This window comes from Artibeus jamaicensis, unplaced genomic scaffold (genome assembly GCF_021234435.1).
Source record: "Artibeus jamaicensis isolate MK-2021 breed Jamaican fruit bat unplaced genomic scaffold, CSHL_Jam_final contig_519, whole genome shotgun sequence".
In the NCBI taxonomy this organism is placed as follows: Eukaryota; Metazoa; Chordata; class Mammalia; order Chiroptera; family Phyllostomidae; genus Artibeus; species Artibeus jamaicensis.
In genome coordinates, this window is record NW_026521871.1 from 26259682 (window position 1) to 26284977 (window position 25296).

General features: G+C 36.6%; 1 protein-coding gene across 3 annotated transcripts in view; it reads left to right on the forward strand.

The window, feature by feature from the left end:
- Positions 1-25296, forward strand: part of STAG1 (stromal antigen 1) — a 388204-nt gene that overhangs the window by 146097 nt on the left and 216811 nt on the right. For all 3 annotated transcript variants that reach the window (XM_053669339.1, XM_053669338.1, XM_053669340.1), the window contains one exon: positions 21930-22026. In XM_053669339.1, coding sequence (XP_053525314.1) covers positions 21930-22026 — 97 coding nt within the window. The remainder of the gene's footprint in view (positions 1-21929; positions 22027-25296) is intronic.

Genomic DNA, 25296 nt, shown 5'->3' on the forward strand with positions numbered 1-25296 from the left:
TTGTTCTGCTCTCTCTTGGATTTCGGTCCCTTTTGCAGCTTCCCACAAGCAAATTGGGCCCTTCTGGTGCTGGTTCTTGGTTGGGTGGGCCAGTGCACCCTCCAGGACCCTGTGGGTCTCTCCAATGACCTTTCCTGTGTGGCTAGGAGCCTCTGCCAGCACCTGAACCCCCGAAAGTTTTTCCAGTTGGTACTTTTAGGCTTTATTTCTCTGTGATGGGGCCCTGGGTTGTACAGTCTGTCTCACTGTTCTTTTTTTTACCTGGTTTATTTGAATGTGAATGTGTGACCGGGGTCGACCAGCTGCCTTCCCCCTCACTGGGTCCTTCCGTTGCCACTCCACACATGGGATCTGCCAACTGCCGCCTGCGTGCCTGGGTGTTAGTCTGGCAGCCACCACTTTTTTTTACCATGACCCCTTCCTGCAGGCTGCCGACCTCGCCCCTCTTACCAGTCTGGAGGAATGGTTCATTGTTGCCAGACTTTGGTACAGTTCAGTTTCTCTCTCTTTTGGTTGTCTTTTTGTTTCTAAATCACTGTTGTCCTTAAATTTGGTTGTGCAGGGAGGTACAGTGTTTTCACCTATGCCTGCATCTTGGCTGGAAGTCGTCCACTTATTTCTTCTTGATTTAGGTGTATAAACTTTTGTCAGAAATCTAGGAAAAAATGGAAGGAAGAAAGAAAAAATTATCTATATTCATAATTTTTATATTGTCATGTATTTCTATTTGATACTTTATTCTAGGCTTATATGGAAATCATAGCTATTTTATACAAGTGGACTGATTAATTATTTCCATTGTCAATGATCTGTGAATGCAGGACTGTTTAATGCATACTGTTTCATATTTTGGAGTGTTTTCATTTTTCTGTTGATTGTTTCCATTTTGACTGTTTTATAATTTTTTGTTATAGTAAGTGAAAATACATTGTTACCATAATACATTATGTTATAGAAACCACTGTTTTGCTAGCAGACTTACTCTAGGGATTCTCTTGTTGTCTTGACAAAGTAAATGATCATGTTGGGGAAGCCCATGTGGAGAGGAACTGTAGACAGTTCCTTGGCCCTGAGAGTTGTCTATAGCCAATAATTGGCATGAGGTTAGGGACCTGAATTCTGTAAACAACCACAAGGAAGTAAATGTTTCCATAATGTGGGCTTAGAAGTGGATTGATTCTTCCTATGTGAGCTTCCTATTGAGAATGTAGTATAGAAAATACCTTCTTGCAGCCCTCATTGAAGTAGAAGATTCAGCTGGGCTGTGTCCAGACTCCTGACAAAAAATGTCAGATAATAGATAACCAAGGCAACTATATTATAGTGGACAGCAGGAAAATTAACAGTTCTGAAGCAGTACTGTGAAGGTATACTTTTGTTCATTCAAGTTAAAACCAACTTACTTAGAGTGGTCCTTGTTAATTGGAGAAAAAGGCATTAGGTACATATGAAGTGCCGGGGCCTGCAGCTGTAGTAAAAGTCACCATTTAATTAAGTTTATGATAATCAGTAGTTCTTCAGGATCCATCTGATTGCTATCGTGAACACACAGGTGAGGTTAACGGGGATATAATAGGTTTTACCACCTCTGCTTCTTTCAGGTCTTTGGTTAAACTCTACAGTTCCCCCAAGGATGTAGCAGTAGTTTTAGTTTATTATGTGCGTATTAAATATTCCTGCCTTAATGCCCTTTATCCCATGGGTCACAAAGTCAGTGTGGGTTTCTTGGAGTTGCCAGGTATGTTTGTTATGTGTGTGTCAGGAACCAGGGAAATAACCACAGGGTTTGTCCCTGGACAATTTTGGTTCACTCTTAGTCAGATTCTAGTTATAACCCATGTATCAGTTGACCATTTTAAGGCCCTGCTTTTACTGGTGGACCACAGTTGTGTTTTGAGTCCCCAGAAATTTAGGTCAGTTTAGGAACAGTGTCTATTAATACATGAAAGGTCTGGGTTTTTTGTTTTTTTTTTTCCAAAATAATGCACAGTACCTGTAGATAATGCACAGTATCACTAAGTAATGGTCTCAAGTCTCTGGGCAAAGATTAGAGGAAAATGTATGGCATGTACTTGTTGCAGAGTACTTGAGGAGACCTGGTCTCCACTTCATTCCATAGACTCTGGATCTGTGAACTAACTCAGGTTTGGCAACTGGTAAGAAGGCTATAACTCTCCTCTATTAATCTAAGTCAGACTTCTGGCTATCAGATCTAGAATTTTTCTGTTATATAAATCAAACAGTAGTCCAGTTGGCTGCCCACCAATTTTGTTCCTAGGGGCACTGTAATTGATTAGCAATTGGCAAAAATCTCTGTAGGCGAAGATATTCTGATTACCAGTATATCCCTGTTGTCCTTAACAAATAATGTCCCCACCTTGTCTTTGATGATTAAGCATGACTACGTGGGCTGTTACCTTGGATCATAACATTTCCACCAAAACCTGGGAATTCTTCACAACAGTTACATTTCCTACACTCATACCTGGCTTAAAAACAAGAGTAAGCACAGACCTTTGTAAGGATATAGATGTAGATCCTCCCTCATTAATGTGGTTCTCATTTCTTTCTGGGGTCTCGTGTGGAGCATAGTTGAAGAGTAGGTGTATGAAATTCTCCTATCATAAAACCAGTGATTCCTAACTTCCTAAATCATTGGATTCTTTCCTCAACCATATCAATGCCAAGGAAGCTTTACATCTCAACCTTTAAATCGAACTTTCAATGCACCAATCAGGTAAGCTATTATAGCCCTATCCAGGTACATGAACTACTACGATATTTAATCTGAAATTGCTAGTAAATGCAGCCCATATTAATTTGGCCTTATGTAGCATTATACTCTACCCTAGTAGTCCAGATATTTGTAGAATCCACTCCCACACATGGTCTTTGGGTTTTTGTTGGATGCGTAAGCTATTTCTCCTTGGGTCTTAGTATATATCTATTATGTTAAAGCAGAGATTTGACCCTAGTTATGGATGTAGTGGCAATAGTGGCTTGTTGTGGTAAGTCTTTAGGAGAATGACCGTCTAACCACGAGAGAGTGTCAGGGTTTTCAGGCCAGGGAAGGCTTGTATTCACAGACACTGGAAAGCAACCTACTTTCTCTGGTATGCGAAGTTTCCAGTTAGTAGCAGAGGATATGGGGAATAAGGAAGGGTTACAAATTGTTAGTTTCCTTCAGAACCAACCAGGTTTCTCTGTTCCACATTTAAGAACCCCATTCTTTCCTAATCAAGGTCTTAATTTTCAAATGAGAAACTTGGTAAGACTGAATTCACCTGTTGTAATCCAGCAACCTACATAATTAAATTTTTGGCTTGATTTTCAGCACTGTCAATACCCATACCTACAAGAAAGAAGAGATTTGTTAGTGGAATCATGGAAGCACTCTGGTTCTTACACTGTGACTTAAGCTGACTTGAGCTTGTCATTTTTTTTCTTTTACGTGCTCAAGTATAGATAGACCTATTTCACATTACTGTCCCTATAGTCATTATTACTACCATTATAGCAAATGTGGTAGCCATTTAAGCTCCCAAGGCATGTACTTGAGCTGATGCTTCAATACATGTTAACCACAGGTGATAGCATGGTTAGTTTTCTGAAACTGTTTCATGTCATACATTTCTAGCACCCGAGGACCCCATTTCCTTGGCAAGGAACTAAATCCTGTGCCTAATTCCAAAGGCATGACCAAAGCAGTCTCTAAATCTAATTTTTTAAATATATTTTATTGATTATGTCATTACAGTTGTCCCATTCCCCCGCTTTATTCTCCTCCACCATGCACACCCCTCCCCCACCATTCGCCCCTTTAGTTTATGTCCATGTGTCACAAGTTCTTTAGATTCTATAGTTCCCATACTATTCTTGCCCTCCCCCCGTCTACCTACCATCTATTCTACTTAGTCTCTGTACCTTCTCCCCCCTCTCTTCTCCCACTCCCCTGTTGTTAATCCTCCATGTGATCTCTATTTCTATGGTTCTGCTCCTGATCTAGCTATCCTCTTAGTTTACTTTTGTTTTAGGTGTGTTGTTAATAACTGTGAGTTTGCTGTCCTTTCACTGTTCATCTTTTTTATCTTCTTTTTCTTAGATAAGTCCCTTTAACATTTCATATAATAAGGGCTTGGTGATGATGAACTCCTTGAATTTGATCTTATCTGAGAGGCACTTTATCTGCCCTTCCATTCTAAATGAAAGCTTTGCTGGATAGAGCAATCTTGGATGCAATTCTTTGGATTTCATGAGTTGGAATACTTCTTTCCAGCCCTTTCTTGCCTGTAGGTCTTTTTTGAGAAATCTGCTGACAGTCTGATGGGAACTCCTTTGTAGGTGACTGTCCCCTTGTCTCTTGCTGCTTCTAGAATTCTCTCCTTCATTTTACTCTTGGGTAATGTAATGATGATGTGCCTTGGTGTGTTCCTCCTTGGGTCCAACTTCTTTGGGACTCTGAGCTTCCTGGACTTCCTGGACGTCTATTTCCATTGCCAGATTGGGGAAGTTGTTTATTATTTGTTCAAATAAGTTTTGCACTTGTTGCTCTTCCTCTTCCTCTTCTGGTACCCCTATAATTTGGATGTTGGAACATTTAAGGATGTCCCGGAGGTTCCCAAGCCTCTCCTCATTTTTTTTGAATTCTTGTTTCTTCATTCTTTTCTGTTTGGTCATTTTTTTCTTCCTTCTGCTCCTCTCCATTGATTTGAGTCTCAGTTTCCTTCCCATCACTATTGGTTTCCTGTGCATATCCCTTCATTTTACTTAGTTTATCCTTCATTTGTTCATCTAATTTGTGACTAAAATCAAGCAGTTCTTTGAGCATCCTGATCACCAGTTTTTTGAACTGTGCATCTGTTAGGTTGACTATTTCTTGGTCGCTTAGAAGTATTGGCTCTGGGGCTTTGAGCTGTTCTTCTGCTTGTGCCATAATGTTTTGGTCTGTTGGTGCCTGTTATGTATGAGGGACGGAGCCTTAGATGTTCAACAGGGTGGGGCGACCCAATTGCTTGGTTGTGACACTGTATGTGTGGGTGGGGTCAGAGAGGGGCAGTGGTGTTTGTTCCGCTCTCTTTGGGATTTTGGTCCCCTCTGTTGCTTCCCACAAGCAAATTGTTTCTTCTGGTGCTGGTTCCCAGGTGCTTGGGCTTGTGCACCCTCTGGGATCCTGTGGGTCTCTCCAACGAAGTCTCTGTGAGTCTGGGAGCCTCTCCCGGCACCTTGACCCCCGAATGTTTTTCCAGTTGTTGCTTTTAGGCCTTAATTTCCGTCGCTGGGGCCCTGGTTTGCTGGGCCTCTCTCACTGCTCGCTCCTTTGCCTGGTTTATGTGAGTGTGAATGTGTCACCATGATTAGCCAGCCCCCTTGCACCCTCACTGGGTCCACCCCTTGCCACTCTATGCCTGGGATTTGCCAACAGCCACCTGCTCGCCTGTGTCAGTCTGGCCACTTTTTCCTGATCAATCCCTCTCTGCCAGCCGCTTACTTCGCCCCTCTTTTCGGTCTGGCTGAATGGATTGTTTTGTCGGACTTCTGTATAGTTCAGTTTTCTTTCTGTTTTGGTTGAGTTTTTGTCACTAAATCTTTGGTGTCTTTAAACTTGGTTTTGCGAGGAGGCACAGTGTTTCTACCCACGCCTCTGTCTTGGCCAGAAGTTCTAAATTTAATTTTAACAGGTTTATGTTGTTGAATCATTCCTGGAATCAATTCTGTACCAATCTGGGTTCTGTCAGGAGTTTGAAACAACACAGTAATTTGAATTGTTAAAATATATTATTAATTACTAAACTATTAATTGTATTACAATTACTAAACTATGATACAGGAATAAGTATAAAAATATAATGATGATTCTAATGGAGATCCTAGGGCTGAAGGAGATTTTTTGAGGAAGGACAAATTTAGAAGGGCAGTTCCAGTTCACCAGGCTGGGGTTCAGACCTTGTTAGGTAAGGTGATTTTGTGGCCTATTGAATGACATAGAACTTCACTGGATTGCCTCAGCCCGAGCTGGTTCAAAGTTGCTGGGCTGCAGGAAGCAGCACCCTGAAGCACAGTCACATTGAGTGTAGTAAACAGTTTGTACAATGGAAGATGAGGGACTGGTGCCGCCTTGAGAGGTGGAATGTGCTGGTGTCCATGTTGGCAGAAGTACATCAGGAGGGTAATCAATGATCCCTGTCGGGGGCACAAGGTTGCCAAGGGTCTGCACTTTCTTGGTGTCAGGCTGGGACAGACCACTACTGCATTTGCTTATACAATAAGTCCTCACTTTACATCATTGGTGGGTGATTATAAATGAAACGTATAATGAAATAGTTTTACCGTAGGCTAATTGATATAACAAGTGTTCAGTTCCTATAGCATCTCATCACCATTGTAACAAAATGCCATGATTCAAGGACTTTCTGTATATACTCACTACTGATGGACTATGCAGCAAGAGCAGGGAAAGATAAACTTTAACATACCAAAACTAGGAAGAAGCCTTTTTCTCTTGCAGTGTCTTTCCAGAACTTGATGCTAATAAAGCTTAACAGAATGCTTACTAGGAAGGGGAAATGCTTATAAGTCTAGTCCATTTTTATAGAGCAGATACTGAAGAGTAACTTTGTAGCTGAGACATAATAAATTGATAATTGATGCAGATGCTTTCCTCAGATATCTGGTATTGGTAGCTATTTGCTTATCTTAAGAGCGAAGCATTGAATGCAGATTGGATGCTCTGGTAAGTAGAGTTTGTATATCTTATCTGACTTAATTATTGGTCTTGAAATTTATAAGATTTTTCTTTTTCCTTAGAATTCATGAGTTTTTACTATGTGTCATTTCCCAGTTCATGCTGGCAGTAACTAGATAAGCCATGTTATGTGCATATTTAAATCTTTTATTGATTAGGTAGATTGTCTTTTTAAAATGATCAGTTTGTCTTCTTCTCAAACACCTACACGTTAGATCTTTTGATGCATCTATCAAGTCTTTTTCCTAGTTCCTCATGAATTCCATTTCTGCAGTTTTTGTTTTGTGTTGAGTTTTCTTTATCCCCCACTGCATTTCTAGGACATTAAACTCATTTCTCCATAGTGGTTATTCTTTCATTCATCCAAGTGATTATTTAAATTTGAAAGGTTATTTTTAGTATATTTTATTGATTATGCTGTTAAAGTTGTCCCATTTTTTCTCTTTATTCCCCTTTGCCTTTCATCTCCCTCCCATCAGTATTCCTTCTCCTCCCCAGTTCATGTTCCTGGGTTTTACATGTAAGTTCTTTGGCTTTTCCATTTCCTATACTATACTTAACCTTCTCCTATCTATTTTGTACATACAATTTATGCTTCTTATTCCCTGTACCTTTTCCCCCGTTTTCCCCTCCCTCTCCCCACTGATAACCCTTTATGTGAATTCCATTTCTGTGATTCTGCTTCTGTTCTAGTTGTTTGCTTCATTTGTTTTAGGTTCACTTGTTGATAGTTGTGAGTTTGTCATTTTACTGTTCATAGTTTTGATCTTCTTTTTCTTAGATAAGTCCCTTTAACATTTCATATAATAAAGGCTTGGTGATGATGCACTCCTTTAACTCTTGTATCTTATCTGGGAAGCACTTTTTCTGCCCTTCCATTCTAAATGAAAGCTTTGCTGGATAGAGTAATCTTGGATCTAGGTCCTTTCCTTTTATGACATCGAATACTTCTTTTCAGCCCCTTCTTGCCTTCAAGACTTCTTTTGAGAAATCAGCTGAGAGTTTTATGGGAACTTCTTTGTAGGTAACTGTTTCCTTTTCTTTTGCTACTTTTAAGATGCTCTCCTTATCTTTAAATCTTGGGCAATTTAATCATGATGTGTGTTGGTGTGTTCCTCCTTAGGTCCAACTTCTTTGGTACTCTTTGAGCTTCCTGAACTTTCTGAAAGTCTATTTCCTTTGCCAGATTGGGGAAGTTCTTCATTATTTTTCCAAATAAATTTTCAATTTCTTGGTCTTCTTCTTTTCCTTCTGGCACCCCTATAATTTGGATGTTGAAACATTTAAAGATGTCCTTAGGAAACCTCTCCTCATTATTTTGAATTTTTTCTTCATTATGCTCTGGCTGAATGTTTATTTCTTTCTTCTGTTTCAAAATTTTGACTTGAGTCCTGGTTTCCTTCCCTTCACTAATGGTTCCCGGTATATTTTTCTTTATTTAACTTTCCTTCACTTCTTCCTTTATTTTGTTTCTCTATTCAATCATTTCTATGAGTATCCTGATTACCAGTGTTTTGAACTCAGTGTCTGATAGGTTGGCTCTCTCTTTGTTGCTTAGTTTTCTTCAGGAGTTTTGATCTGTTTGTTCATTTGGGCCATATTTCTTTGTCTCAGAGTACCTGTTATGTTGTAACAGGTGGAGACTAAAGTATTCGCCAGGGCAGAGTGACCCACATTGTTGCATTGTGGTGCTGTATGTTGGGGAGGGCTCAGAGAGGGAACAGTGCTGCTTGCTTGCCTCTTGGTCCTATTTAAGTAACTTCCTCCATTACCCACAAGCAAATTGGGTGCTTCTTGTGCTGATTCCTGGGTGGATAGGCTTGTGTACATTCTAGGACCTCTTGTGCCCCTCAAACAGACTCTCCTATGAGACAGGGAGTTTGTCCTTCCACAGCAACCCTCACAGGTTTTTATAGCCAGGGTGTTTGAGGCTTTATTTCCTGTTCTGGAACTCTTGGTTGCATGGTGTATCTCACTCCCCAATTGTTTCTCCAGGTTTTTATCTGCATGTGAAGTTGGGACTGCCCATTCTGCCAGCCACCACTGTGCCCAGTCGGCCTGCCAGGTGCTGCATTGTCATGTGTCCTCTCTTCCCTGGCTTGCCTGTGTCTGCCCCTTTTGCTAGTCTGGATGAATGTTTCTTCTTTTAAAGACTTTTTAAAGGATAAAATAAAGACTTTTAAAATAAATTATTTATTTTTTAGACAGAGGGGAATGGAAGGAGAAAGAGGGGGAGAGAAACATCAATGTGTGCCTGCCTGTCATGTGCCCTTCACTGGGGATCTGGTCTGCAACCCAAGCATATGTCCTGGCTGGGATTTGAACTGGCAACTCTTTGATTCACAGACTGGTCTTCAGTCCACTGTTTCTTCTCTAACTCCTTGGTTGTTGGAATTCCATATAATTAATTTTTCTGGCAGTTCTGATTGGTTTTGTTTTTAAATTGGCTATTATCCTTTTGGTTGTGCTAGGAACCAAAGCATGTGTACCTATGCTTCCATCTTAGCCAGAAGCCTCTGAAATTTTGTTTTTTAACTGCCAGGAAGTTTTTTCCATTCTTTAAATTTTCCATTTGTTTCTTATATACCTGATTTATGGTACTTTTTTCCCCCCCTTGGTTGCCAAGTCTTTCAGGTGGATTATTTTGCTTTGACTTTTTTAGTATTTTCAGTTTGGTTGGTCAAGTCAAATTACTATTGCCAATCCCTTCATCGGCACAAAGTCGTGTATAGTCGGTATTGTCATGGTCTTCATTCCTGTGTGTGTCACACTAACCAATAGTCCTGTTAATTGGATAGTGTTTTCCCAGCCTTAGGAATAGGAGGCAACTCCGTCTATCCTAGTTGTCTGCTGTACTTCCTCTGAGGCCAGTAATTTTCAGCAGACCCACCTAGGACCATATACCTCAGGGCTCCTATCCTAAAGAAGAACAAGAAGTACTAGTTTTTTTGTAGGCTTTTTTTCCCCAGTATCTATTGACCTCATGCCTAGTTCAGAAGAGCACTTTATGCTCTTTTCTGTAGGAACTCCTGCAGAACCCATAGCCTTGCCTGCACCCTTCAGGTATTGCTACCTTGCTTGTCCTAGCAGTTGTTTTTGTCATGAGTGAAAGTGTGATGGAGAGTGCATGAAGCATGCTTATTCAGACTGTCATGTGCTAAAATCCTCTGATGAGAGCTTTTGTTAGACAAATAGCGCAAATGTGAAGCCATCTTACAAACTGAACAGAAATATTTATAAAAACTCACATTGAGAAGGTTGATACTTAAAATATTATTTTATTCTATACCATTTCTCTATCATTTTATTTAGACAACACTGTTAACATTATTGAGCTTTAAATCTAGTTAGGTTACCAGGTTAAATTGAAAAGTAACTTGATAATGACTTTCTATTTCAAAAGCAGAGTGATATGTTGTGTGTGGGACATTTATTTTTCTGAAAAATGTTGTTGAAATTGTAATCTGTGATTTTATTCTTAACTATGGAATAAAATCTGTCCTGTTATGTGAAGGGCCACACCATTTAGCTGAACTTACAAACAAATTTTTTTTAAGTTTAGGCAGTAATATAGTTGTATAAAAGGACAGTGATGTGGTCACATTGTCTGGAAACTGCAATTAGTTAATACAGTAGGACTAGGAGTAGGAATAAAAATTACGGTGTTGTATGTGTGGGATCCATTTTTATTTACAAGCCCTTGAAGACTCACATTTTTTTTAAATCTTTCAACCAAAGAGACAAAGGCTTCGGAGAACTCTGAAAATCAAGAACATTTAGCTAATAACAGGGTAAATAAAATAATTTACTTAGTCTTGTGGACTAATTAAGTATTTGTGTTTACATTAAAATTTGTGGAAAACGTGTATATGATATTACTAAAAGCAATGTTGAAGAAAACCATCTATATGTAAATATATTAAATTCTCCCTCTTGTTCTCCCTCCCTTCCTCTCTCTCTAAAAATAAATAAAATCTTTAAAAAATATAAATTTTTTTATCTTCTACTAAATTTACCACATTATAAAATATGTTTTAATTACATATTATTGTTTATGCTATTATAGTTGTCACAGTTTTTCCCTTTGTCTCCCTTATGCAGTCTTAACACTGTTTTTCATGCTGATGGGTCATGCATATGTTTTTTGACTAGTATATTCCCTATGCTGTACTTTACATTCCCATGACTATTCTGTAAGTACCAATTTGTACTTCTTAATCCCTTCACCTTTTTTACACATCCTTTCAACTCCCCTCCAGTCTAGCAACTATCAGAGCCTTCTCTATATCTATGCTTTTGTTTCTGTTCTACTTGTTTATATATTTGATTCAATTTTTGATGGATATGTATTTATTGCCATTTTATTCATAGTTTTGATCTTTTTTAAAAATGAGTTTCTTTAACATTTCCTATAATAATGGTTTGGTAATGATGAACTCATTTAGTGTTTTCTTGTCTGGGAAGCTATTTGCCCTTTGATTCTAAATGATGGTTTTGCTGGCTGGAGTAATCTTGGTTATAGTTCCTTGCTTTTCATCACTTTGAATGTTTCTTGCCAATCCCTTCTAGTCTGCAAAGTTTCCTTTGCAAAATCAGCTGATAGTCTTACCGGAGTTCCCTTACAGTACTTAATGTTTTGATTGCTACTTTGTAAATATAGTCATATGATCTTTAATATAAACAAGTTGCATGGTATATATTTTTTTATCCATTTAGTGCAACCTATCTGTCCTATGATATTTAAGATGTGTCTCGTAAATACATGATTTGATATGTTTATCTAGTCTGGATAGTCTCTTTTCAGAAGAGTGTTTAGTCATTTGCTTGACTTTGTTTTAGTTTACTTAGTCTTAGAAATTTTCATTTTGCTTTCATTTAAAAGATATTTTTAGTGAGATAAAAATTCCTGGGGCAATATTTTTTCAACTTAACTGAGATATAATTCGACATAAAACATCATGTAAGTTTAAGGTGTACAAAATATTGATACATTTTTGTATAGCAGTATATTACCATCATAGCATCAGCTAACACCTCCATCCTATCACATTATTACCATTTTTGTGTGTGTGTGTGGTGGGAATATTTAAGATAATACTGTCCTAGCAACTTTGAACTATATAATACAGAATTATTAACTATAATTACCATTCTGTATATTAGATTCCCAGAACTTCTTAAACTGGAAGTTCATACCCTTTGACCAATATCTCATTCCCCCCCACTCCAACTGTGTACCTGATAAACACACCACTCTGCATTTTTCTGAGAGCGAGTTTAATTTTAGATTTGATATATCCTAAGTGTCTTTCCCTGTCTGACTTATTTCACTTAGCATAGTGCCCTCAAGGTTCATCCAGGTTGTTCTAAAATGACAAAGAGTTTTTTTTTCTCTCATGACTGGAAAGTATTTCATTGTTTATATAGGCATTTTTAATATTTACCTATTGATGGAAATGTTATTTTCACATTTTGGCTATTAATAATGATATAATATGCATAGGAGGGAAGATATTACTATGAGATCCTGATTTCAGTTTCTTTGGGTATATATATACCTAGGAATGGGATTGCTGTGTCATATGGTAGTTTTATTTTTAATACTTTGAGGAGCATTCATACTGTTTTTCATAGTGACTGTACCAGTTGGTGTTCCTGTTAACAGTTTACAAGGGTTCCCTTTTCTTCACATTCTTGCTAACACCTGTTTTCTCTTGTCTTTTTGATAGCCATTCTAACAGGTGTGAGGTGGTATCTCATTGTGGGTTTGATTTGTGTCTACATGTTAATCATCTTTTCATGTATTTCTTGGCCATTTGTATGTCTTCTGCAGAATCTGTGTATTCAGTTTCTCTGCAATTATTTAATCAGGTTTTGTTTGCCATTAAATATTAATTAAAATTTATGCACTATTGAAATGAAATTTTATTTAGTATAGAACACAACTTATTTTCTGTGTGTCGATTTTGTATCTTCTAGCTTTACTAAATTTGTTGATTAGTTCTAGCAGCTTTTAGGTATTTTATGAGGTTTTTATGTATAATAAGATATCTATAAACAAAGATTTTATTACTTCTTCCTTTTGTATTTGAATGCATTTTATTTCTTTTTCTTGCTTGATTTCTCTGGCTTGGATTTCCAGTACTCTTTAACAGGAGTGGTGAAAATGGTCACCTTAGTTTTGTTCTCTATCTTAAAGGAAAAGCTTTCAGCCTTATGCTGTTGAGCATAATTTTGGTTGTGGGTTTGTTATATATGTTTTTTGCTGTGGTTGGGGATGTTTCTTTTGTACTCATTTTGTGTAGAGTTTTTTTAAAATCATGTTTACTTTGTCAAAAGTTTTTGCAATGACTGAGAAGATCATCTAATTTTTATCTTTCCTTCTATTAATGTGGTATATTACATTTATTGATTTGCAAATGTCGAACCAGGTTTGCTTCCCAGGAACAAACCCTACTTGATGATGGTGAATGCTTCTTTTAATGTGCTGATATTTTACTGAGAATTTTTACATCTATACTCATTAGGGGGAATATTGGTGTATAATTTTCTTGTAGTACCATATGGTTTTGATATCAGTGGAATACTGGCCTCATAAAATGAGTTTGGGAGGGATTGCTCTGTTTAAGTTTTTGGAAGGATTTGAGAAGAATTGGCATGAATTCTTCAAATATTTGGTAATATTCACCAATGCAACCATCTGGTCCTGGCCTTTTCTGTTTTGGGAGATTTTTGATTACTGAGTTAATCTTCATACCGGTAATCAGTCTGTCAAGATTCTGTATTTCTCCTGGCTAGTGTAGATCAGTGGATTGAGCCTGGGCTGTAAACCAAAGGGTTGCAGGTACAATTCCCAGTCAGAGCACATGCCTGGGTTGCGGGCCAGGTCCCCCGGGGGGGCACGTAAGAGGCAACCACACCTTGATGTTTCTTTCTCTCTCTTTCTCCCTCCCTTCCCCTGTCTAAAATAAATAAATAAAATCTTTAAAACATTTTGTATTCATGATTCAGTCATAGTTGTATGTTGCTAGGAATCAATTCTAGATTACTTGTTGGCATATAATTTTTCGTAATTGCTTTGCATGATTCTTTGAATTCTTGTGGTACCAATTTGTAATGTCTTTTTTCTTCATTTCAGATTTATTTCTGTACTTTCTTTTTTAAAAGTAAGTCTAGTTAAACACCGATCAATTTTGTTTCTTTTCAAAAAGAAACAAAAGCTGTTTTATTGATCTTTTTCATTGTTTTTCTGGTCTCTATTTTATTTCTGCTGTGATCTTTGTTTTCTTCCTTCTGCTATCTTTGGGCTTAGTTCTTTTTCTAGTGCCCTGAGGTATAAAGTGAGGTTGTTTGAGGTTATTTTTTGTTCTTTAATGTGTAAGAATTTATCGTTATAAACTTCCTCTCTTAGAGCTGCTTTACATCATTCAGTTTTTTTACATTTAATCTTGATTGTCTTTTTTTCCATTACCATCTAGTCCTCATATACCCCTTTCCCACCAGCAATCCCCACACTGTTGTCCATGTCCATGAGTTCTTTCTCCTTTTTGCTCAATTCTCCCACCCCTTAACTTCCCTCCTCTGCCCCAGTAGCTGTCATCTGCTCTCCATCTGTGTGAGTCAGTTGGTTTTTTATGTTGTTGTTCCATTTTTTTGTTTCAAGATATTTCTTAATTACTCTTTTGATTTCTTTTTTGACTCAGTGATTGTTTAGTAGCATTTTGTTCAATATCCATGTTATTTGTGACTTTTTAGTTTTTCTTGTGTTACTGATTTTGAGTTTCATATTATTTTGGTAAGAAAAAAGATACTTGGTATGATTTCATCCTTAAAATTTTCTAAAACTTGTTTTAAGAAATTTTCTGTGATTAGTACTGGAGAATTTTTCATGTGTACTTGAAAAGAATGTGTATTGTAGTGCTATTAGATGAAATACTCAGTATTTGTTTATTCCATTTGCTCTAAAGTATGGTTCAGATCCAGCTTTTTTTATTTAATGCCTGTATGATCTAATTTTGAAAATGGTATATCGAGGTATCCTGCTGTCATATTGAGGTCTATTTTCCCCTTCCCATCTATTAGTATTTCCTTAATATATTTAGGCGCTCTGATGTTTGGGGGGTGTTTGTTCATGATTATTATAGTTTTTTGATAATTTCACCCCCTTATCATTATTTAAAGATCATCTTTGTCTCTTGTTACTGTTTTTCTCTTAAAGGTCTTTTTTATCTGATACAAAGACAGTTATCTTTACTTTCGTTTGGTTTGAATTTGTGTGTAATATTTTTTGCCATTTATTCACTTTGAGCCTATGCGTATCCTGGAAGCTGAAGTGAGTCTCCTGTAGGCAGCATATATTTTGAGGTGTTGATTTCTGTCCTTCCAGCAAGTTGCTTTATGCTTTTGATTGGAGAATTCAGTCCATTTAGATTAATTATTGATAGACAGGGGCTTTCTTATGCTGTCTATTTGTTTTGAAGTTCCATTTTTCTCTTCCTTAAATTTCTTGCTGCCTATGTCAATTGATGATTTCCCATAGTGATATGCTTTGATTCCTTTCTCTTTATCTTTTCTTTGTATCTCTTACAGAATTTTGCTTTGGGCTTTCATTAGTATGGTGGAGTTGAAATGAAATAAAAAAAATAAATGAGAAAAGAAACCAATTTTACCCTGTCGTTCCCATGAAGTTACATAAAACACTTTATATACATATAACAGTTTGTTTTATGCTGATAATTTAACTTGGATCACATAAAAAAAACTTCATTCCTATGCCTTATTGTGATTTCCTTTAGAAAGAATTATTGTTTCTCCTGTTTAAACAAGAGAAACCTCTCTGATTTTGGTTTTAGACAGGCTTTTTTTTTTTTTTAAGGTACCTTGAAGTAGAATGGTTTTGATTGAGGATTTCAGGTGACTGACCTATTTGCTTTGTGATGTTGGATGTCCAAAAATCTTTACCCAGGTTTGGTACAATCTTGGGCATTATTTTTTTTAATAAATTTTCTACCCCATTTTCTCTCTCTTTTCCTGGGACTCCAGTGATGTGTATGCTGCTGTTATTATTTTTATGACATCTTATAATTCCTGTAGGCTTTCTTTTCTTTTTGATCCTCTAGTTGGATAATTGTAGCTAATCTGTATTCTTGCTCACTGACTGTCCTTTCACTTTGTTCATGTTGGCTATTTGTGGGAGAACTCCATCCCAAGGAACTCTCCCGGCTACTGCGGATGAGAAATAAGTCGTCCCAGACACAATCTTGTTGTTCCGGTGGGAAAGTGGGTGGCAATTCCCTCTAGTGGGGAATGCCCCAAGCCCTTCTCTGCAATGGCTTTTATTGGGAATGGTGCATAGAGGTATACAGCATACATCATAGCTCATCAATCAATGTCAAAAGGCTGTAGTCATATAAAAACAGGTATGATCTGTAGATAGCAAGTGAAGGAACACAAATATCTGCCTTAGGTCAGGGTCTGTTAGTCATGCTGACCCTGGATGGTCTTTAAGACGTGTTTCATGAGATAAGGAGTTTACTCCTTATGCCTTGAATTTAAATATCTGGTTTATATCAATGGGCCTATATAAAGCAAAGCAATCTTCGAAGGATACAGTGTACTTATCAGGCTTGATTTCCCATGGGGAACCCTTGGAATTGGCATCGGGTTGTACCTGCCACCTGCATTTCCTGGTTTTCCAGTGAGACTTGCTTCTTTCAAGCTTGTTCTTATGGGGCTATTGTCTCTGAAACCACACAGAGTGTTCTCCAACAGTCATTTAAATATGGTAGTGTTCTTCAGTATAATCATATATTCTTCAGTTCCATAATTTCTATTTGGTTCTTTGTGTGTTTTCTATTTCTTGTTGAACTTCTCATTTTGTTCTTGTAGTTATTTATATTATTATTAGTTTATCTGTGATTTTTGTAGCTCCTTGATCATCTGAACATTAGTTATTTTAAATTCTTATTCAGACAATTTCTGGATCTGTTTCTTTGGGCCAGTTAGTGGAGGTATACCATATTCCTTTGGTGGGGACATACCTTTCTGATTCTTCCTAATCCTTATAGCCCTGCTTTTGTGTCTGCACATTTGAAGAAGCAGTTACTTCTTTCAAACTTTATAGACTGACTTTCATAAGGGAATCCTTTCACCTGGTGAGGACACACAGGATTATTTTGTGGCCCTGAGTTTAACGACGCAGAGCACCAAATGCAGGGGCATGCGGCAGCACTGGTTCTGGATAGGGAAGAGGGGTTCATGATGTCTCTTTGGTTCATGCCACTTGGGTCAACAGAATTGACAACTGTGTGGTCCTTGGTGAGCACTGTAAGGAATCTGCAGTTGCTGCAAGGATTGTTGGTATTTTAGGCAGCATCTTTAGATCCAGTAGCTCAGGACAAAATCAGTCACTGGTGATGGCTGAAGCCAGTGATGGTGAGCTGCAGGTGCCTATGTAATGACAGAGGCCAGCTGCATACACATTTGTAGTGATGAGAACCAGTGCAGGTAGAAAGGGCCCATTGGCAGCTATAGAGTCTCTGGCTAGCAACATCTTCTCCTGGGATTACAAACTCTCTCCTCAGACATGCACATTACAGTGGAGGCTCATAGCAGGTTGGGCTGGGGTGTACAGGTGCACAGCTTAGAGGGAGATGCTGTAAGGCAAGCATGCATGGTGATCTTATTCAGTTATTGAAGACAGGGCCTGATTTGGGCCTCCAAACAATGACATAGTGCCCTGTCAGTACAGTGATTGGTGGCTTCATATCTCTTCACCCTCCTGCATATGTACTTTGGTTGAGGGCCATCATGGGTATGAGGTTAGTGGTACACAGGTGGATGGGCTAGCCTTGAGCATGGAGACAGTGGTGGTGGCATTGGGTCACTAGGCTGATATCTTTTACTTATGAAGCTGCAGAATCCCAAGTTGGCTTCGAGTGTTACATTTTTGCAGCAGTAGAGTTCATGGATGGCTTTGGTGCTGTTCATCAGTGGAAAGGGAAGGGAGCAGGGAGGGACTCAGTCAGCTGGTATTAGTGAGCACAAATAACTTGGGCTGGGGGGAGTGGGTGAGATCTATAGGGGTTCATAGTGGCTCTGCTGGCCTTTGGCTTTATCAGTGATGAAATCTGCTGAGTTAGTCTGCAGAGCTGGTCTCTGAACTGTGCTCTCCTGCTGTTTATTTGCTAATAATAACCTCTACTTTTATTCCTGTTCCTAGCTGGCTTACTACATTTCAGTTTTTCTGGTCTGGGTGGGTGAAACCAAAGTGGGACCTCTGTACAGTCTCCTGTGAGGCTGGAGAAGCTGGTCACTCATTCTACTTTTCCTTTTTGTATTAGATGAAATCTTTCTTGCTGTGAAGTTCCTCCTTAGTTCTGAATGATAACAGTTTGGGCAATGGGATGATGCAGGTAAAGAAAAAAGTAGTCTTTCTTTTCTTCTTGTGTGATTATTCTGTTTTGTTGTTAAACCTTCCTAGGTGGACTCTAGAGGTCTCCTGGAGCTGTTTTTGTTAGTATATAGTTGTCCAATCTTTGATGTTTGTAGGGCAACAGGGAAGATTGGTTTTTCAGTCTACTGGTGGGTACTTCTTTTCTCTTTCAATATTTTAAATGCCCTTCCATTATCCACTGGATTTCATTGTTGTTGATGTGAAATATATCATACTTTTGATTATTCGGTCCCCTGTAGATACCTATTGGCTGCTCTAAAATTCTTTCTCTTTATTGAAGGTTCCCAGCAAGTTGATTTTGATGGGGCTTTATGTAGTTTTCTGTTTTATTTTGCCTCTTAGCCAAGTCCCAGTAAATAATTACACACTAAATCATCTATTCACCTATGCCCTTATTTGGCAGTGCCTCTAGCAGTCAGTAGTTTCAGTCCAGGAAGGGCTTTTCGCTGTGCAGTTTAGTTCTTTATAGTCCTTTGCCTCTGCACCTCTCTGATAGCTTTAAAAAAGTGTGGCCACTAGCTGTGGCCCTGACTGGTGTGGCTCAGTTGGTTGGGTGTCATTTCACAAACCAAAATGTTGCTGGTTCAATTCCCAGTTCAGGCATTGGGTTGTGGGTCAGGTCCCTGGTTGACGGCATGCAAGAGTCAACCGATGTTTCTCTCCCCACTCTTTCTCCCTCCCCTCCCCTCTCTTCAAAAATAAATAAATAAAATCTATGAAAAAATAAATCACCTCTTTTCCTCTAAAATTGAAATACTTTCTCTGTCATAGTTTAACTGCTATATAAACATGCATTGATTTCTGCTATCTCAGATATTGTTCTTCTAGTCCTACATTACTTTCAATCTATTTGTTTTCAATATTGTTATGCAGTTTTAATATTTCTAATGCAAACCCTGGGTCACTAGTCTTATTCAGAATGTTTTGGGTTCTTTGTTCATACCTGGTGAGAATTAAAGAAAATTTTGATTATCATCTTAGTGTGCCTTCACAATGCTGGGCCTCATGTAGGAGTTGGGAAATGACTGTCTCCTCATTTTATGGCACACTTTGTTACCTGTGTCACAAAGCATTTCCCCTTGGGCCTTGAGTCTCAAAGTCACTCTTGACCTTCTCTATTCTTTGTACTCAACACCATTCTTAGCTCATGGGATTTAACACATTATTCGACAAGAGTTGAACCTTGAACAAATACCATGCCGTTCTTTTTCTTTTTACCCTGTCCTACAACCATAATATTGTTTTTCATTTTCTATTTACTTTTAAAATAATACTTCCTGGGCACTAATGTGATGACACAGAGAAGCAGTATTATATATTATCAGCAGTTAACAAAAAGTCCTCTTTTTCACACAGAAGAAGGGAATGTGGTTGTTCCTCAGTAGAAGAGGTAATTAATTAAAGAAGGAGTATTTTCAACCAGAATGGATTATATTAAAAGGACTGGTAATACCTAGTATTGGTGAGGTTGTGGAGCACCCTATCTCATGCGTTGCTAGACTTTATACATTGTTAGTGGGAGTACAATTTTATACTTGTTTTGGAAAATTGGCAATGTCCTATAACTCTCAACATACATGTGTTCTCCCTGTTAATCAGTCTGTGATTGGGCATTCATATGTGCAACAAAAAATATGTATGTCTATCAAAAGATGTGTACAGTTATGTTCATAACAATCTTGTGATAACACTAAAATGGAAACACTTGTCCATCAAGAGTAACACTGTCATAATTTGTGGTATATTAATAATGAAATATTACCTAGAAGTGCAAAAAAGGAATTACTATATTTTGGACCATAACCTAGGTTTTAAAGGAGGAAAATAGGGGAAAATTTTTGAAGCAAAAAATGTTATAAAATATTTAATAACATAAATAACATAATAATTCACCAATGTAAATATAAACAGAACTCAACAGCAGCATTAAGAACCATTATTCCTCCTAAATGGGGGGGGGGGCAAATGGGGTACGTCTTATAGTCCGAAAAATATGGTGCTTATAAACATAATGCGGTTGCACCTGTCTTTGATTGAAAGAAATCAAACTAAAGATGATAGTTTATATGAATTTCAAAAACATATGAATTTCAAAAACATGTCAACCATTCGGGACATATAATTAAACTACAGGGTCCAGGCGAAGTAACACCTGCTTGATTGTGGTTGGTAGGGTAATAATATGGGTATAATAATTTATAGTTTTAATTTGAACATTTCATCTAAAATGTCATATCATGTACTTGAGTGTAATATCATTATGTTACAGAATTACATGCTTATGCTTTTGTAATAAATGGTTTTGTAATAAAAAAGGTGTTATTTGGGCTGTACCCCTGTATATGAATGAGTTGAGGATAAGTTACTGATTAGAAGGGAACATGAGAGTGAACCTGTTTTAGTCCTATAAATGCTTTCTGTTTTCATCTTGGTTACGGTTACACAGCTCTATGTAATATTTGTAGAGTTTCAGCAGGGTGTAACTTAAGATTTATGTATCTTATTCTATATAATTATACCTCAATACAAAAACATTATTTTATTTAAAAAATTTTGTATATATTTCTTCTGATCATCCAACTTCATCCTGGGAAAACTTCAACCAGTTTTACCCATTAGTATGCTAAGTGTAATCACATTCAGTTTGCCTAACAATTTGGAAAAAGTTATTTTGTACATTTATATTTTGTCAATTTTTTTTGTTTAATCTTTTGAGTTTGTTTAGTAGACTCTTAGTTTATTTTTTTATCAACTACAAAAAGTGAAATTGTCTTTACTGATATTTTATTAATTTTTGCATTGCTTACAAACTGTAAACTTGTATTGAATAATTAGGGATGCATTTTTTCATCATTCCTTTTTGAGTTGAATTGTATAAGCATTTTACAACAAATATATTTTAGTATTTGTCTTTATCTTATTTTCATACATTTCATCTAACCTAATTTTTACAGAATTAAAAAAATTACTTACAGTTTTCTATTGAATCTACATGGTGACATTGGTTAATAAAATTATGTAGGTGTCAGGTGTACAATTCTGTAATATATCATATGTATATTTTTGTTGTGCATTCTCCAACTCAAGTCTCCTTCTATCATTGTATATTCTGGTATACCCACTTCTCCCTTCCTCCATTCCCCTTTCTCTCTAGTAATCACCATACTGTGTCTGTGAGGTGGTTTTTTCTTTCTGTTTTGTCTTAATCCCTTTACTTTTTTCACCGGACTCTATAATCTCCCTCCCTCTAGAAATATTTTATTAAGCTTGGCTGCAGATATCAGATATTGTTTTCAGATGTAGCAGTATAATTTAATTTCTTTCTAGTTTGTTGATAAATATAATTATTTGATTTTCTAATATTGAGCCATCCTTACATTCCTGAAAAATGTATTTTGTTGTACATGACCCATACTCTTTCAGTGGATTAGGTGTTCTGATACTTAGAAAGTTTATATGTGTAAGTAAAACTAGTTTCTGTGTTATTTTTACAGTATGTTTTGAATATTAGTATCTGTAGTTGCTTACTAACTATTGAATTCATGGGATTTTGAACAAATATTTGAAGACTAGTAATTACCTTTTCATTGGCTCCAGAAAAATAATTTCAGGTGTTTTTTTTATTGTTGTTTAAATGAACACACAGGGAGAGCCATGAAGTTTTTAAAACATTTGTTTGCTCTAATATTAATTTCTTTCTGATATCTTCATTTTTATATATTTTTTCCACAGTCCGTGGTGGATGACTGGATTGAATCATATAAACAAGACAGGGACATCGCACTTCTGGATTTAATCAACTTTTTTATCCAGTGTTCAGGATGTCGAGGTACACAATGTGGGAATAAATTATGTATATTGAGCCTGTCAATTCAGCTATGTCAGTTTATTTCATCTTCCATTATTCATACACAGTTCATTCTAGAATTATGTGCTATAAGTTTTTCTGATAAAGAACATTATTAAGTCACTTAAGGACATTTCATTTCCTTCCGGTTCATCTTTGCCCTTGTTAAATAATAGATTTCTAAATAATTTTAAATTCTGAAGGAAATTTGAAATTCATTTAATAAATTTATGATGAGCTTTTATAATTAATATTTATTGATATTATTTGTACCTGTGCTTCATATTAGTGACTGCTAGTTGCTAACATTGATTATTTTATATTTCTGTTAGTTTTGGGTCTTCATTTTGTAGATGATGTACTTCAAGTTCAAATAATTTGCTTGAGGTTACATAAGTAGCAGAATCAGGTTTCTTAAGTTTCTGGTTGATAGGAAATCCATAGAGTTAAAAGTGCAGTATTATTTTTATCATATTAATAGATAACTGATATTCTTATTTTTTAGAATAGATAAATAATAACAGATTAAATTCTGTATAGGGAAATTAGTTAGTAAATTGCCATTATTTCCTTTCCAGGGGAGAAAGAGCAGTGATTATTTATTGTGATTACTAACCAGATAGATTTCTTAATGACTCTTTTATTTCTGTTCAAGTTATATGTTATTATGTGGACATAAATAGTTTAATAAATATTTATAGAGTACCTACTTTGTACTAAGCACTGTTCCTGAGTATACAAATGTTATTACCAAGAGTTTTTGCCACCCAGTCAGTATTAGGGGATGTGTAATTTTTAATGGGGGCTTTATTACAAGGAACAAAGAAGGAAATACACCAATAATAGTTCAGTAAAGTTCTCAGTGCCATAAGAGTAATAAAACTGGTTATTCTGTTTTTTTGAAAAATTCTCAGTGAATGACATTTTTTTCGTTGCTTTATAGACAGAGGAAGGGGGGTGGGCAGAGAGAGAGAGATCTCTGAGAGAGAAAGAATTGACAAACATCAGTGTGAGACAGAAACATCTATTGGTTTGCCATCTCCTATACACTATTATGGTGGGGGCAGGGGTCAAACCAGCAACCTGGCTATCTGCTCTGACGTTGAATGAAACCCGTGACCTACGTAGAGTACCTACGTGGTGTACAGGAGGATGCTCCAAGCAAATGAGCCATGCTAGCCAGGGTAAAAATGGTTACTATTTAATGAATATTTCATATGTGCCAAGCTGTGTACTTTACGCACATTAGCTCATTTTATATTAGTTAACAGTTTTATCAGGCAGATTTGATCTTTATTTTGTAGATCAGAAAACTGTGAATAAAGGGCTTAGGTGAGTGTTTGGGCATCATGTAGTTTGTAAGTTCCAAAGATATGATTCAAAATAATGTTTGTCTCAATCTGGGGTCTACATGCATAACCATAGGATACTGTGGGAATAACAAAAAGGTGTTCTTATCCATCCCAGGCTCTCTTTGAATGTATGAATATGGGGATATTTGTGAAAAAATAAATGCATCCTGTAGAAAGAAACTGTGGTAAGGCTGAGTAAAAGAAAGTTAACGAGGAGGAGAAAGGCCAACATGAACAAATTATGCAAAAACCCCAAAGACAAGAAAGCACTGCACACTCTGGAAAATAAGTAAATTGAGTTTGTGGTTGAATCCTAGACCATGGAGATAGGCGAGGAGTTGCAAGAGATTAGGCTGTTTGAATGGAAAACAAGTTTGTTAATTTTGTTAAAGATTGATGAGTCATGTACTTTACATATTTAATATACTATAAGTAACCTAGCGGATTGGGTTTTGATTTTAAAATAGCTGGTAGTCTTTACATTTTTACCCTTTGTAACTCATTCCCAGGGTTCAAAAAACTTAAAAATTAGGGGATTTTGGGGAAAAGGGGTAGGATTTACAGGAACTAGTATAAAGGACAATGGACAACAACTAAGGGGGGCGGAAATAGGAGGGAGGTGGGGAGGACTGGGGGGGGTGGGCTGGGATGGGAGTAAAAGACAGAAAACTGTACTTGAACAATAATTAATTTTAAAAATTTAGAAAATTATTTTTAACGATACAAAGCAAAAAGTATCACTTTCTTCCTTCTTATCTATATACAGTAAATATATCCACAGAATTAACTGCTCTGAACTACTTTCTTGTTTGGTCCATCTGACTGTATCTTTCTAACTGGTCTATCTAATTTCCATACACAAAAGTAGGAATATAAAGGGTTGGGGCACAAGTAGCTTTACCATTGTTCATATAGAAAGTAACACAATAATTAATAAATAATAATAAAAGAATAAACTGTTTTGTGTATTCACAACTGGAAATGTCTTTCGCCCATCTGTGTATTCTTTCCTCTAACACAAATAATAACTATTAGTGATATATGAAGAGCTTTCTTAATGGTTTTTTAGTTAAGTGTCATAGCATTTCTCCTTGTATATATACATTAATTTATTTCTTTTAGCAGACCATTGTGTCAGTCTTTTGCTAATACAAATAGTACCATAATGAGTTGTTTTTATACTTTATTTGCTTTGTATGGAAGAAGGTAGATAATATATTTGTAATGATGCTAGAAACATATTACCAAATTACCAGTATTGCAGTTGTACCCAATTTTTCTCCCATCCGTAATATGTAAGAATTCTTATTTCTTCTTAGTTTTTTCAACAAGATGTTCTTATAAAATTTTGAATTAGTTTTAGGGATAATTTAAAATTATGTCAGTGTGATTTAAAAAAAATTCAGGTGAAAGTTACTTAGTATACAATTAACTATTGTAAAGTGTACAATTCAGTAACATTTAGTGTATTCATAATGTTGGGCAACCACCTCTCTCTAGTATCAAAACTTTTTCATCACCCCAAAAGAATACCTCCTATTCATTAGGTAATTATTTCCTATCCCCCTTTCCCCTCAACCCATGACATCCACCTACCTGCTTTCTGCTTCTGTGGATTTGCTTATTCTGGTCATTTTACATAAAATGTGACATTTTACATGTGGTTTTTTCAGTTAGCATAATGCATTAGGTTTATTGAAGTAGTGGTGTGTGTCAATAATTCATTTACTTTTATGGCTGAAGAATATTGTATATATATATCAGAATTGTTTACTCATTCATCTGTTGATGGAATTTGGATTGCTTCTGCCTAGTGGTTATTGTGAATGTTGCTACTTTGAACATTCATGAACAGATATCTATTTGAATACTTGTTTTTTTAATTCTTTGGGGTAAAAAA